The sequence below is a fragment of the Triplophysa dalaica genome, chromosome 10 (assembly GCF_015846415.1).
Source record: "Triplophysa dalaica isolate WHDGS20190420 chromosome 10, ASM1584641v1, whole genome shotgun sequence".
In the NCBI taxonomy this organism is placed as follows: domain Eukaryota; kingdom Metazoa; phylum Chordata; class Actinopteri; order Cypriniformes; family Nemacheilidae; genus Triplophysa; species Triplophysa dalaica.
This window is the reverse complement of record NC_079551.1, coordinates 18,175,919-18,192,362: the sequence shown is the minus strand read 5'-3', so window position 1 is coordinate 18,192,362 and position 16,444 is coordinate 18,175,919. Positions and strand designations below refer to the sequence as shown.

Here is a 16,444-nt window from a genome sequence, read left to right as displayed (position 1 = left end):
TTTATATTACTCACTATTTGTATGTACTTCATGGCTCTTTTGTAAAGTGTTGGGAATTGGCATGTTTGATTCACCCCAATTAGGGGCCAGTGTGTAAGTGCCATTTAGCCATTTTGTGGTTTATGGTGTGTCCAGTAGGGGTCATCATTGTTAATTGAGAGCACCATATAGGTGGGAACCTTCCCTCAGGTGATAGGTGTTGCTGGGGGGGAAGGTGAACACAGTTTTTTGACCGCTACGCTAGGATTTGTACCACTAAAAGTAAGTCTTTGGAAAAGGTGAAAGACTGGTGGATTTATTGACTGTTGTATGGATCTTGCTTGCACCAAAAATGAAGATTAGAAACAGTAAAATAAAGCTAAAACCATGAGCATTCTACAAACTTGTGTGGACATTCTATTTAAGCAAGTCAAGCGTGCGCGTACTTAAGCAAAGCACCGTCCGGCATCCTTCAGCTGCCTCAAGCAAGGCTTGGCGGCTTTACAATATGTGATACATTAACATAAATATAAAATAATTTATGTCCAGTACATGTCCGGTTTAAAATAACTGTTTACAGTATTTACCTTTGATGACATGGGGTGGTCTGACAGGGTCAGGATTTGAGGGTGTGTAGGTTTCTGTGCTTTCCGGTAACTTAACCTTCCATAGAAAGAAGTTTCTTCTGTGAAGGCCAATGTGTAGTGCATTCACAGGATTCAGAAGAGCTGGATTTGACTTTAAGATAGATCTTAGTGTAAATAATACGAATATCTGTATGCCCTTTGAGATTGGAAAGAAAATATGTAATGAATATAGAAGCCACATATTTACAATCCATGAATTAAGCGATATGACTTGAATTCAGCAACACAACTCTATTTTTAATAACAGGCTGGCTGATGGGCCTATAGGGGTGCAACACATAAAGCAAGCGGTTGGTAAATACTTCTCACACCTGTGTTGTGTTGCAGAGACAGAAAACTATGCTCAGGATGAGGTTGAGAGTTTTGTCATGGGTGATGAGCAAAATGCAGACGATGACCCAGGTCAGACCAAGCATCACAGCCAGAGAAAAGCTGTTCAAAAGCTTCTTCCTCAGAGGAGTCTGTCGTGATCTAGACGACAAGAGCACTTAAGCCTTTTTGGGTGACACCAACAAAATTGCTCAAGTATGAATGAATTAATCTGAAGAGAATTGGTTTAGATACCTTAAAGCAGGGTTGGTTTTAGAGATGTTGTGAGAGAAATGCACCAACATTGCGGTGAAAGAAGCCAGCCAGCAACTTTGGAAAGAAGGGTTACAAGTGAACTTCTAACAAGTGAAAGTACTGAGAACTTACATTAAAGAATAGCATATTATGTTAATAACCCTATATTTAGTACTTACAACTCTTCTTGTCGATAACCTAAAGGCTCATCACTTCTGTTAGTGGAACCCAACGAGATACCAACAATAATAGCTGGAAACCCTGAGACAAGAACATTTATATGGACAGGTGTAATACACAGAAGCCTACATGAACATTCCGGCAGTATTCTTCTGAATGCTAAATAGTTTCTTTATTGATTCACCCTCATGTCATTCCAAACCTGTTTGACTTACTTTCTTCTGCAGAACATAAAAGAAGATATATGTTGGTAACCAGACAGCATTGGCCCCCATTGACTTCCATTTTATGGACACAAAACCCCTGAGACTTAATATCTTCTTTTGTTTCCACAGAAAAAAGAGTGACGCAGGTTTTGAAGGACAAGAGGGTGAATAAATGATGACAATTTTTTGTTTCCTGTTATAAAAACATCCCTTTACATGTTTACTTACAATAAAAATTATAGCATTAGCTAACAATATTTGGCTATATCTCAAATATATGTTGTTTCAAATAAATTCAGGTTATATTAACTTTTAATCTCTCCGACCCCGGCCAAATGCTACGGACACCTTAAGAAACCATGGAGGTGGTCCAGATATAGTTGCTTTGAAGAGGTAGAACACATGAATCCCATACAGAAAATTCCAAGTGAATGTGGCCAACAAAAAGTAATGAATCAAGGCTGTAAATATGGTGCAGGGACCCTCGTCTGAGTACTTCTTGTGATCTGACTCAGGAACTTCATTTTCTGCTAAAGAAATTGCCTATTTTGCATGTTTGACAGGATTGTTTATGCCAAACATGAAGAGAAGGTAGAAAACCGTCATGCTCAAGCAGATGTTCACCGAAAGCAGGGTAGGGCTGCACCCTCGTGACTTCCTGTGCCGGAGAACATATGAATTTATAAACTCAGTTTGTCTTAGTGACAGGGATGAGAAGTATAACAGCTCTGATTGTCCGTGTGTAAAACATTGTTTTACCTGGTCCCAATTTGATAAACCACTGTGACAGCCAGACCCACTAAGGACAAAGAACAGCCGGTAGTGCTGATCCAATGTAATGCTTCTGAATATTGATAGTTTGTGTTGTAAGTCTGCAAAAGGACACTTTTTAAAACATTTTATTTTATTTAAGGCTTTATACCATAAATCACTGCACCACTACATAAATAATATACTTTATAGATGATTTATTATAATAGCTTCTAAACGCGTTTTGTTGCCATTTGACCATTTTTTCTTGTTTTTCTTGTCGTTCTTGTTCTTTTTTCTTGTTTCAACTTAAAATATTAAAGCAACCAGGTAACTTATTTTTTTGAGTTCCCTTTCTGTCGGCCTCTCTCTTTCATCTATTACTGCATTGCCGGATCTACGACATGTAGCAGCGGATCAATGTCGGTGTCATCACGTCTGGTGTCATCACGACACGCATTGAAACTTGCCCAAGGGGGACCCCCATCCGCGGCAACATCATTGAAGACCAAGGGGTTGAGGGGCATCGGCAGAGAGGCGTGATAACCATACACCTGCTGCCGGTGTGCCACGCTTTCCATGGAACTTGACTCTGTAGCCAGTGCTGGAGCGGTCTCATGTCCATCAACCCGAGGGGGATGACCGCCGCCGAGGAAGCCATGTGCCCCAGGAGCCTCTGAAATAGTTTCAGGGGGACCACTGACTGCCGCTTGAAAAGGTTCAAGCAGTTCTGTACTGACTGTGCAGTCTCAGCTGTCATGGAGACAGAGTCGAGTTCCATACCTATAAAAAAAAGGTGCTCTGCACAGGGAGAGCTTGCTCTTTTCTCGGTTGACATGTAGTCCCAATCGATCTAGGTGCCGGAGCACCAGGTCCCTTTGCGTACACAACAGATCTTGCGAGTGTCCCAGTCGTCAGGATAGTTCAGTACCCGCACACCTTCCTCCCCTCAGGGAGAAAGGGCGGCTTCCACGATCTTCGTGAAGACCCGTGGGGACAGACCGAAAGGTAGGACTTGCCCTGCCTGCCCCTCGAACATGAACCGTAGGAACGGCCGTTGTTGAGGGAGGATCGAAACATGAAAGTAAGCGTCCTTCAGGTCGATTGCCACGAACTAATCCTGACACCCGATGGAGGTCAGGATGCGCCTCTGCATGATCCTCCTGAATGGCAGCTTGTTAGGGTGCTTGTTAAGGGTACGCAGATCTAGAATGGGGTGCGACCCCCCGTCTCTCTTTGGAACAATGAAGTACGGGCTGTTAAACCCACTGAACATCTTGGCTTGAGGGACGAACTTGATGCCCGTTTCGCCAGAAGGGTGGCGACCTCTGCCCGAAGTACGGAGGCTTCCCTGCCTCCGACAGAGGTGGAGAGGATGCCCCAAACTTGGGAGGGTTTCTGGCGAACTGGATTGAGTAGCCAAGACGGACCTTCCTCAGAAGCCACAGAGTTAGTGTGGGCAGCTCTCAAGCTCCCAAGCAATGCACCGCAACCGCACGTTCCACCTGGGGGATCTCGACGTAACCTTTGGCTGCCCCACCATCGAGGGAAGGGAGGGAGCTAGAACTGGTTTGACTGGAGCGAGCCGTGAGTGGAGCGCTCCAAGTCTTGCACAGCTCTCCATGCACCTCCGGGAAGAATGGCACGGGGATGGGCACGGTTTGGCACGGTTTGGCACTGCGCGCCGTCACCAGGAACCACGTATCCAGCCGCGAGCGTTGGGGAATGGTGTGCACTGCAACCCAATACTCGTGGCTGCCGAGTAAGCATGGTTGACATCTCAACCTCTGCTTCCTCCTGAGCTCGACCCCTCTCGAGGGGGAGCTCGGAGTCTTCAGCGTAGGATGCCAACAAGTCTCCCTCCGATGCTGCGAGTGACATCTCATCATCGTCATACATCGTTTCTGAATACATGACTGAGGATCCGGACAGTTTGCCACCGTCGGTATGGGGAACGGTCAGATGAGCGAGGCAGGGTGCAAGTGGCCCGTGAGCGCTTGGCTGGCGGGTTTACTCTCGCAGTGGTCCCCATATCACCAACGCTGATAGCCCTATTTGACATAGGGGCCTTAGCCACCAATGTCACAGTCTGGGTAGCAGACAAAGTGGTGGCTGGTTCCCGGAGTAAGACAGCCACCCGTGACTGCAACTTCTGCATGATCATAAGCCCGCAGTCTACGAAAGCTACCTCAGCGTGCTGGACGCCCAGACATTTAATGCAGCTATCGTGTCCATCCCCCACCTCGATGAGGGTGCCGCACCCAAGAGAACAGCGGGACATGCTGTGCTGTAGAAATGCTATATATTTCCATATAACATGGAAATAGGATGAGGGCAAAAACACGGGCTGAGAGAACATGGAAAGAAAACAACAAAGATTGCCTTTCCATATATTCCCAAGCTTCTCGTGACCTACAAAGCTCAATACAATAGACGTGAATAGGTACCTCCGTTGTTCGATTGCAAACATTCTTTGAAAGAGCATCTTTTGTGTTCTAAAAAAGAAAGAAAGTCATGCAGGTTTGAAAAGACATAAGAAAGGGGTAAATAATAACAGAACTATAATTTTGGGGTAAACTGTTCCTTTAAGCATTTTTTGGGGTAGCTCTTCTTTGCCTCATAATCATTCACCTAAAAGCATTTGATCGTCTCATTTTATTCCTCTAGTCATTGTCTGAAACAAACTAGAGAGAGATGGAGAGAAATGTCACAGCATTTCAGGAAAATGCAACTTTCTCCAATGACCTTGAGAGATTATGTTAAACATATAGAACACAAGATTGCAAGTGACGAAGAAACACAATCATCTAACTTGGAGAAGCTTTAGATCAATAAGACTGATGAAATAGTATTTTAAGTAGCATTGTTTTTGAAAATTTGGTTAAGTCTGTCATTTTCCTGACAGTTTTGTTCGGTGTTAGCTCGTGTTCATTTTAGTATTTACAAATACATTGCTAAAATCAAATGTTGTAATTGTAAACGTTAGTTAATGGACAATAAACTAACATAAAAAACTATACTGGCATTTACTAACATTAACAAAGATTGATAAATGCTGGAAAACAATATTGCTAATTTTTAGTTTATGTTAGCGAACGTATTTACTAACGTTAACAATTACAACCTATTGGTTCGCGCTTGTTGCTGAGAAAATGAACACTACAAACATCTGTCGTAAAAATCAATTGCAAATATTCATGCACAAAACATTAGGAGTCATTTTTCTATAGAAAAAAACTGGTTTATTCAGATTGGAATAACTCAAAAGACCATCAACAAAGTCACGGTACAGAAAGGAAATCTCAGCCCTCTTATAAGTAGCTCAAATGTGCGTCAACACAAATCCCTCAGCACCATCGCAGGCCTGTGATTTTATACGGCTGTGCATTTGACTGTTAAGTGTGACACTAACTGGTCACTTACCATCATGGATCGACATCACAGAGACACGTGATACCCAGGAATTCCCAGAACACGGTGCTGATTCAGAGACATTCCGGCTGAAAAATAGACGAAAATCTAATTACCTTAGCAGTTAAGGTGTGAATAAAACAGGCAAATATGTGTTGTCAGCCGTTCTCGGAAACCTTTTGGCCGGTACGTACCCCAAAAGTATGTTCCATGCAAATCGCCCGGCCTGGATGGAGAACCTGAAGCTTTGTACTCGTATCCAGATATCCCAGGCAGTGTTTACCATTAAACAACCATTTCACATAATTGGGCTTTTAAGCCAGTGGGTTCTTCAAAAACACCCTTAAAACATTTAGGCTATAAAAACCTGGATAGAAATAAAAGAATTGCTTTGAAACTCAAGAGGAAGAAAGTCTGTTCTTTGTAAATGTAATTCATAACTTTTTCAATCATCTTGTCTCTGTGTTTACCTGTTGGTCCAAACAGCACATTTATGACAAACATATAGTTTATGAAGTTCCTTCTCAGTCAAAATGAAGATTTCATTTGCTGTAGGCTATAAAGGAATGTTTGCGCCCTCTGGCTGCAGGTAGATCATTACAATTTAGCAACATTGATGCAAATAAATGACAATATAACATTAGGACTAGAGGAGTGTTTCTCAACCTAGTGGATGTGGCCCACTAGGTGATCTAAAATAAGACTAAAAGAGGGAGCTAAAACTGCTAAAAACCAAAACTGTTGTAATAGTGTGTATTTACAACAAAAAGACCTTCATCTATTTGTGCTAAGGTCGGGAATATTATTGGGTGAAGGTGTGCGTGGGGTCTTCAAACACTATTGTGGACAATGGGGGTCAAAAAGGATGAAATGAACTGGATTAGGGGTCACAAATCCACACACACGTGACAGAACAGGTCAAAACTACTAAGATGACCAATATTGAGGTCATGGTCTACAGCGGAAGAGAAAACGCCTCAGTCTGTGAGGACGATAAACTATAAATAGTGAATTATGAGTTAAACAGAAGAGTCTTATTTAACGGTTAAACTGTAGGACAGGAGTACTGGACATGCGGCAAAAAAGTGGTCTGGCACCTGGTCCGAAACGTCAGGACTTTAATAACCATGATTTTTTGTAAGAAAATTTGCATTACCCAACTATAAAATTATAAATCTTACTGTAAACTGTAAAAAAATATTTCAACATAAAATACATCCAACTAGCTTCCAATAAGGCAAGCAAGAAAGAAAGCAACATAAGAAGGAATAAAGGGATAGTTCACCCTCAAATAACAATTTTGTCTTCATTTACACACCCTCAAAATGTTGGGAATCTATATACATATCTTTGAAGTTTGGTAATAAAAATGAAAACGGACCATTGAAAGGTACAATATCGGAATATGGCATTAATGGGATAGTTTTCCCCAAAATAAAATTGTCATTCCAAACATGTACGACTTTCCTTCTGCAGAAACAAATATGTTGAAGAATGCTGGTAACCAAACTACATTGAACCCTATTGACATCCACTGTATGGCCACAAAACCACAGAGACATTTCTCAAAATATCTTCTTTTGAGACAGAGTACATTAGCGGGTTTTGATGGTGGTCTATCTAACATGTTTTTTCTTGTAAATGGCTCCCCCTGGTGGATATATACAACTTTTGACTTAGTTTGGGTTCAGAGATTTAACAGCAATTAAACACCACTTCTATTTAACCACACATTCAATAAAAACAATATAAAACATTAAAATGTTATTTCATGCCAAATGAGGTCCTCCCTGGTTCAAAAACTGCACACAGCAGCGGTCAAAACAACAAATGATTAATAAATACACCACAAAATGAGCCTTTCATCTAAAGTTCAGTCGTTGAACACATCACGTCCTATAACATACCACACCGTATGCTAATTTTTACAACTTTTATTTATAGCTAAATTTGAACAATTAATTGGTTCTATTATGGCGTTTTACAAAGCCTTGATGTTTTTTCAATATTTATTTTTCAAATTTTCTACATTATTGAAGCACTTCTCCATCTGTAACAAATATACAGTTGTGTTCAAAATTATTCAACCCCCACTGAAATTGAGTGTTTTGGTCGGTTTGACATTGATTATGATCATTCAGTCATCCTTTTTACAATTAAATCAAAGAGGCACGTGTAGGTCAGACAAATATAACATAACATTTATAATGAAATAACCACAAATGTCTTTTCTGAGCTCACATCATTATCAGTTTTATTCAACCCCCAAGTGACATTCAATCTTAGTACTTAGTACAACATCCTTTTACAGTTATAACACCTTTTAAACGTGAAGCATAGCTTGACACAAGTGTCTTGCAGCGATCTACGGGTATCTTCGCCCATTCATCATGGGCAAAATCCTCCAGTTCAGTCACATTCTTAGGCTTGCGCACTGCAACTGCTTTCTTTAAGTCCCACCAGAGGTTCTCAATCAGATTTAAGTCTGGTGACTGTGATGGCCACTTCAAAATGTTCCAGCCTTTAATCTGCAACCATGCACTAGTGGACTTGGAGGTATACTTGCGATCATTGTCCTGTTGAAAGGTCCAACGTCTTCCAAGCCTCAGGTTTGTGACGGACTGCATCACATTGTCATCCAATATCTCCTGGTACTGAAGAGAATTCATGGTACCTTGCACACGCTGAAGCTTCCCAGTACCTGCAGAAGCAAAACAGCCCCAAAGCATGATTGACCCCCCGCCATGCTTCACAGTAGGCAAGGTGTTCTTTTCTTCACAGGCCTCCTCCAAACATAGCGTTGATCCATGGGCCCAAACAGTTCTAATTTTGTTTCATGAGTCCACAGAACACTATCTCAAAACTTCTGTGGTTTGTCCACATGACTTTTGGCATACTGCAGTCGACTCTTCTTATTCTTTGGGGACAGCAAGGGGGTGCGCCTGGAAGTTCTGGCACGGAGGCCTTCATTACGCAGGGTGCGCCGTATTGTCTGAGCAGAAACTTCAGTACCCACATCTGACAAATCTTTTCTCAGTTCCTCAGCAGTCACACGGGGACTTTTCTACACTCTACGCTTCAGGTAGCGCACAGCAGTCGAAGTCAGCATCTTCTTTCTGCCACGACCAGGTAGCGTTTCAACAGTGCCCTTTGTCTTGAATTTGCGAATGATGCTTCCTATGGTGTCTCTTGGTATATTTAACATCTCTGCAATCTTCTTATAGCCATTGCCCTTCCTGTGAAGAGTAATCACCTGTTCTCTTGTCTTCCTGGACCATTCTCTTGACCTCACCATGTTTGTAACCACACCAGTAAATGTCTAGAAGGGGCTGAGTATCACAGTCATTTTAAAGCTGCCTAATTGGTGCTTATTAGGCTTTTTTGCTGCTCCCTGATATCCACAGGTGTTTTCAATACCTGATTGAAAACACTTCATTGAACCTCTGTTCTTCAGAGTGGTAGTCTTTAAGGGGTTGAATAATTATGTCAATGAAGAATTCACAAAAGAAACATTTACTACTGTATTACAAAACTAATTGATGTCATTTTAGTTGCATATGGTTCTTTAAGAAGTCCTTGTAGGATTTCATTCTGAATACAATTACAAATGTACACTAAATTCCCTTAAACCATTTACAGCATTGGGGGTTGAATAATTTTGAACACAACTGTAAATGAGTGATTACCCGACAAACGTATGACTCACCTAACAGCAGATTGACACAAAGCTAAGCCAGAGGCACTGGCGCAAACACAGACTAATGTGGAAAACACCTGGACACAATCAGGATGGGCAAACAAAGAACTACAAAGAGCACGGACAAGGACTACAAATCTTAACGTCAAAATAAAAGACACAACACTGAACTGAACACAGAACCCTTACAACAGGGGTGTCCAATGTCGGTCCTAGAGGGCCACAGTCCTGTAGAGTTTATCTTTAGCTTGGTTTAACACACCTGTTCTGAAGTTTCTAGTCTGCTTTGTGAGACCTTGATTAGCTGTTCAGGTGTGTTTGATTAGGGTTGAAGCTAAACTTTCCAGGACACAGGCCCTCCAGGACTGACTTTGGACACCCCTGCCTTACAACCACAAAAAGATGTTTCAGGTATACTTCACGTATATTAACACAGCAAAAAGTATATATTATTAAAATATTTAATCAAAATGCTGCCATTTATGATTTACACAACGACTCTATCCGTAAAGTTAAAAAATTAAATGATTAAAAATATGTTTTCTTCTAATGCATTTTCTTTGACTCCATGTAAAAAGATAGAAATAATCTGTGTTATGCAGTTTAGTGTAACACACCTTACTGTATTTCTATCAGTTTATATTGATATAAAGGAAATCTGTATGAGTGTTTACATCAGCACCATGGACAGCTCTGATCATATTCAACTACATACAGGAGCAGAAGAGAGCAGAACATCACAGATATGATTTTGAACATATCAGAAGGAGTCTATTAATAAACTAGCGTAAATGCAATATCTCACAAGACTACAGTTTCATAAAGCCATGCTGATTGAATATCTGCAATGCTCCAGGTGCAAACAAGATATCTTTTCAATATTCTGCCCAATGAACTCACCGTAATTTACTGAGATTAATGGCATGTTTAGATGAATTGAACACGGTTTAGTGGCCGATGGTTTGATGGAATTTCTCTAAAAGTAACTGGTCGGAACAGGTTTCTCCAAGTACTGAAACTAGTACAGTTTAAAAGGATTTATCTCACATACACAGTCTGGTCTCATCCATGCCAACCACAGCTGCCGAAGCACTAGTACTTATTACCTGTGGATTACTTACCGGCTCGTCCTGATTCTCTGTTGACGTCTCCATTGCTTTTCATCTCTATATTAACCTCTGGTTCCTCCTGCGAAGACCAGCAAAGACATGGACATGGAATTCAATGACTTTGTTTATGTGTGTGGTTAGTCACCTGCTTATTCACCAGCGATACATCTATGCATGCCTCCCCTATGCATGCCAACAACATTCTCATGCTGTTGATCTTTCTGTAAAACAATGATAAGGACTGTTTTCTGCAGAACACATGCTTTTATTTAACTACAGTTTTGAATATTTTTTTTTATCCTGCTGTTACTGTGAAAGATCCAGTGAATACATTAAAGTAATAAATACAAAAACTACAATGTGTAAAAACGATTCAAAGCTTACGTCATCTGAAGTCAGCACAGGGGTTGGAATCATCTCTCCACATGTGTTGGGTCGTCTGTAGTCTTCTTTAAGAATTCATAGAGATCCAAACTTGAGCAGGCATTATCTCAGAATACCGCCGGAAAAACATGGATAGCAGAAAAAACGTGTTACGTTACGTGAAACATGTTCAAGTAATATTTTTTTTTAAATTCATGTAAAGATTACAGAGGGTAAGGTTAGGTTGGGTTTTTGGGGGGAATCGTTTTTTTAAAACAGTTGCCTTATAAGTAATAAAAAGACATTAAAATCTTTTTTTGGGGGGGTTCTAGGTTTAGGTTCTCCAGTGGGGTCTACTGTGAGGTGGGGCAGAATAGATAGGTTCCTTGGGTGGGGCAGGGGACGAAGGGGCAGATGAGTGCTAGTTGTTTGAATGGGTGTTTGGGGCGGATACCTTCACCAGAGTGAGGACGACGCCAATCTTTGAGGTCTTAATATGATTGACTGATCAGCTGTTATCAGCAGTTCACAAAACATTCTGCTGTTTGGTTTCCTGAGGCACCCAATCATTCTGAAAGAAAAAGAGAAAAAAGTTATAATACTGTGATAAAAACACATTTTAATATCCACAAACATCTAAAATCTCACACAACTCACCATTCTCAGGACCAGGACGTCCTTCATCATATTACGGATTCTCTTAGATCCCCTTTTTTGCTCCTTCACCAGGTTCTTCAGTTGGGTGAAGTGTGCGTCAATTTTAGACTAAAAGTGAAAAACAGGATTTTTGATTAATATCCACTGGCATCATTAACACACTCTTCAATATACTGTGATGCTATTCTGCTGACAAACAAAAACATAAACCATGAAGTGATCTGTCGCTTACCTTTGCTTCCCCAACATCCATCTCATTACCCACGCTGGTGAGGAGGTGACATAGGCACTCGAGTGTCTTGCCTTCTTGTTGTTTTAGCAATTTGACAACACACTCTTGCATAAAGGCCTCTGTCAGTAGCTTCTGTTTGAAGAGCTCAATGAAGAACTTGATGCTGTTAACTAAGCATTTTACGTCCTGGTCCGTTGAAAATCTGCTTCCAACAGAACTGGAGCAGGAGAGATTTGAAGCCCACATCTATATAGAGCTTATTCTTCATAGGAACTCTCACCTATAAACACAAAAAAGATAATCAGAGCGGGATCTGACGTTTTTCTACAGAAAAACAGTCTAAAGCGGCATAAAATTTCAAAAGCAGTTTTAGAAAATGTTTAGCAGTCCACTGACACACTGAACATATATACCCAAAGTCTGTAGGCTAATCCATGAAATCATTATACATCATCATAAAGAAATGACTAACCGTGGCTAAACTTCTGCACATACTGGCATTTGAGACAGATAAGCTGGGTTCAGAGGTGGCTTTTTTATACACCATCTCTACGACGCAGTTGAGTTGTTCCTCTGTGTCAATGTGCATAGTCCTGACATCCCGTAGAAGTCCCTGTATAAACACACAAACATCTTAATGAACGATGTTCAAGATATTGGAGTATAGAATTCCAGTGATATATATTTCCAGTCAGTTTTCCAGGAAATAATAGATTTAGAAACTGTTCCATTATAGGAGAAAAAACATATTTCATCTGCTAGAAAAAATAAATAAAGCTAACCAAATGCTGAATGAAGTGTGTATGTGTTCAAGTCAATGTAAATAAACACACCTCTGGATTTCTGTCATCTGGTATTTGAAGGTTCTCCGGAGACTCTTCAGATTGGGATGAGGCTGAGGCTGGGATATGGGACAGGGGAAACTCTGATATCGCTTCGCTCAAACCAGAATCCTCAGATAGGGCTTGAGATGAGATCCGGGACAGCTCTGGTTGCTTTTCCCTCTTTTTTGGTGCCGGAGAGAAGAACGATGGACTCTGTGGTATTAATGAGATGGGGCTTTCATCTTCTTTCTTCAACTCCTTGAACAGCGGAAGGCTGACTTTCTGCTGTTCTATCTCCTCTTCCCTCTTAGCCTCCTCATGGATCTGGTTGATGGTGTTGGGAACCAGATTTGCCCTTCGTGTACCCATTCATTCTAAAAATTTATATATATTATTTATATAATTTAAATAAATATTGCCAAAATGAGAATCTTACACAACTCACAAGTCTGAGGTCGACGTCCTGCATCATGAAACAGATCCGCGTAGATGTTTTGCGCTCCTTCACCAAAGTTTCCATCTGGTGAATGTACTCGTCCATTTTAATCTCAAAAGAAATCCAAGAGTCAAAAACATCCACAAGCAACAATAAATCATCATTATGTTGTTTTGCGGACACACAACCAAACACATAGACTTACCTTTCCTTCCCCGACATCCAGTTCTTTACCCACGGTGGTGAGCAGCTTGGAATGCAAGAAATATAAAATGAATTTCAACAATAATTTCATTAAAATACCTTGTAAAACCATTTGTCTAATACCTACGACATCTTTAGAAGGTTTCTAAATATTATATTTGATGAAAAAATATTTTTTGAGTACTGAAACACTTACTGGTGCAGCCTCCATCTCCTTCTGTTTGATGGCAAAGCTGTCCTCTTTTTCTTGGTCTTTGGCAATCTGCTCTAAGCAGAATCGGAGCAGAATTGACTTGAAGGACGACCTTGGTTTGGATGGTTTTGAGGGGTCTTTCAACTACAAAAACAAAAGAATTAAATAAATAACATAAACTTGGATCTGAAGTTTTCAGCTGGACCTACATATGTATGTCAAAGGCTATTTTATGAAATAGTATAAAAAATGACTAACTTTTGCCATATTTCTGCACATACTGCTGTACATGACAGAGAAGCTGGGCCCAGAGATGGCATTCTCACGCACCAGCTCGGCGACATGCCTGATACGCACCATCGTGTTGATCCGCAGCTTATTCACCTTCACCATCAGCTGGTAAAATTTCTCGAGGGTCAACTTGTTGAGGATGCTCCTGAAGCTCCAAAAAAGTTCCTACATAAAACACACATGAAACATTATTTCAAGATAGAAATTAATTAAATTAAACAAAGACTGAATGAGATGCATATTTGAGTCAAAGTGATTTAACACACCTCAGTTTCCTTGTCCTTCGAAGCTTGACTGCTTGTCACCTCTTTGTTGACGCTGGGCCTCCTAGCAATAGCTGACTTGTTTTGCTGGACGTCTTTATCCAGCTGAACTTTGAGAATTTAGCGTGAAGGTAGTCGGAGCACTTCATTGTCCTGAAAAAAGAGACAGAATCATTTAACTCTGGGTAACTTAAACAAGAGCTTCTTAACACTCATCGCTTTTGTTTATAAGTTAAACGACTATAATACTGTTTTCAGTTTAAAGTAGCCATTAAAATATATAAGAATAGATTTTAAATAGATGTTTCAAATAAGACAAAGACAAACCAGTGATCCGCTGCTTGATGGAATTTTAGGCTGCGGTCTTCTGGTGATGCTTGGTCCCACTGGCAGCCCGTTTTCATTCATCTGTTAAAACAGCCAATCACAGAGCAGACACATATTGAAATCAGTTTACTATCAGGCTGTATTACATCACAACATCTGGTAACTTTCTAATAGTTAGATATTCAAAGTTGTCCCAAGAGAACACCTGGTTATTCGATCTGTTAGAGAAGAACTTGATGTAACAGAGACTGACCTTTTCCAAAATGATGGGGTACAGACATGGTGGCATTTCCTGCAAACTCAAAAAGGAATTTTTAGATTAGATTCAACTTTATTGTCATTACACATATACAAGTACAGTGTAACGAAATGTAATTTAGGTCTAACCAGAAGTGCAATTAGCAAGTGCAGATATACAGTGTGAATAAATACAGAATACAATATTAGGAAAATACTATACAAATGTTCTGTGACAATATGACAGTCGGTATGTATTATGTACAATATATACAGAAGGATATATACTGTGAACATTAATGTACAGGTGGTTATGAACAGATAACAATTTAGACTATACAATAGTGCAAGTGACTTAAGTGTGCATTAATTACAGACATTAGCTATTAAAGTTACAGTGCAGTAGATGAGTTGATGCGGTTATTAAAGGTACAGTGCAGTACATGAATTAATGCAGTTATTGAAGTTATAGTGCAATACATGAGTAGATAAAGTTATACAGTTACAGTGCAGTAGATGAGTTAATGAAGTTATTAAGGTTACATTTAGTCATTTGGCAGACGCTTTTATCCAAAGCGACTTACAGTGCACTTATTACAGGGACAATCCCCCTGGAGCAACATGGAGTAAAGTGTCTTGCTCAAGGACACACTGGTGGTGGCTGCTGGGATCGAACCAGCAACCTTTGATTTACCAGTTCAGTGGTTTAACCCACTAGACCACCACTAGCAATTATTAAGGTAACAGTGCAGTCGATGAGTTAATGCAGTTACTGAAGTTATGGTGCGATAGATGAGTAGATACCGTTAATAAAGTTACAGTGCAGTAGATGAGTTGGAAACAGGAAAGCAAACAACCAAAACTACAAACTTAAAGTCCAAAAGACAGGGGAACACAGACTTAATCGTGACAACTCGCAACCTGTGAGAGACAACAAGAAGGAAAACATCGATCGATCTTGGAGATAAGGAAACGGTTAAAGCCGACTTAATTAATAATATAACCTTAACCGACAGTTTTTTTTTTGTCCAAAGTGTAGTTGATCAAATTATATATGTTATACACGCATAATCAAAATAATTAAGAAATTGAAGCGTTACTTACCAATAGTTTGATCAGATACGAGTGAGTGTTTCTATGGCCTGAACGGAGGTTAGTAGCGCGTGGAGGTTAAACGTTATATAGTTAATAACGTCACATCATCGCAACCACCAAATTTACATAACATCAAACCATTAACTGGAAGCAATAAAACACATAGAGATAAAAATCCCTATTGGCGTATTAAAGTTAATCCAAAAATGAAAATTCTGTCATTTACTCATAGTCTTGTCATTTTTTAACAGTATGACTTTCTTTCTTCTGCAGAACACAAATGAAGATATTTTGAAGAATGTTAGAATCTATCAGCACTCCCTTCCGGGACCAGGTGTTGAACCTCCACGCGCTTCCCTCTGGGTAGAAAGACCCAGTCTCCAACGTGCTGTGTCCAGCGCACTTAGCCTCACACAGAGCCATAGAAGCTCTGAGGAGCTCTTGTCTGTTTCGGAAGACAGCTCCAGGGAAGGGCTGTCTCCAAACAGATGCTGCCACATTGGATTGTGGACGCCATTCCTTGGCTTACCAATCCCAAATTCCCCTGTGCCCACTGGCCGTGAGAGACCACTCCACCTGGAGAATGGCCTCCTCGTGGGCACTGGAAAAAGGCGCCTCTCTGGCAGACATATGCAATGCTGCGGGTTGGGCTACGCCCAGCACTATTGCAAGGTTTTACAACCTTCGAGTGGAACCAGTGTCAGCCCATGTCTTACACCCTCCCGTTTAGGACAGGCATCTGGCCTGGGCGTATGCCTGCAAAAGCGCCTTCTCCCCTC

The 16,444-nt window shown here is 40.6% G+C and overlaps 1 protein-coding gene across 1 annotated transcript; it reads right to left on the bottom strand.

The window, feature by feature from the left end:
* Window positions 1-425: 425 nt before the first annotated feature.
* LOC130430679 (uncharacterized) lies at window positions 426-11,991 on the bottom strand. The gene is made up of 11 exons (XM_056759824.1): window positions 11,796-11,991; window positions 11,564-11,671; window positions 10,928-11,477; window positions 10,556-10,622; window positions 5,932-6,104; window positions 5,750-5,826; window positions 1,370-1,451; window positions 1,191-1,265; window positions 938-1,097; window positions 567-762; window positions 426-478 (listed from the first exon to the last, which is right to left on the bottom strand). Exons 5-11 carry the CDS (start codon window positions 6,021-6,023, stop codon window positions 426-428), a joined length of 735 nt encoding a protein of 244 aa, XP_056615802.1. The 5' UTR covers window positions 6,024-6,104; window positions 10,556-10,622; window positions 10,928-11,477; window positions 11,564-11,671; window positions 11,796-11,991.
* Window positions 11,992-16,444: the final 4,453 nt, after the last annotated feature.

Coding starts and splice junctions, on each gene's coding strand:
- LOC130430679 (XM_056759824.1), bottom strand. CDS start 6,023: ATGGTAAACACTGCCTGGGATATCTGGATACGAGTACAAAGCTTCAGG. Junction 5,827..5,931: donor GCATGGAACATACTTTTGGG/GTACGTACCGGC, acceptor TCTATTTTTCAG/CCGGAATGTCTCTGAATCAG. Junction 1,266..1,369: donor GGTTATCGACAAGAAGAGTT/GTAAGTACTAAA, acceptor TTCTTTCCAAAG/TTGCTGGCTGGCTTCTTTCA.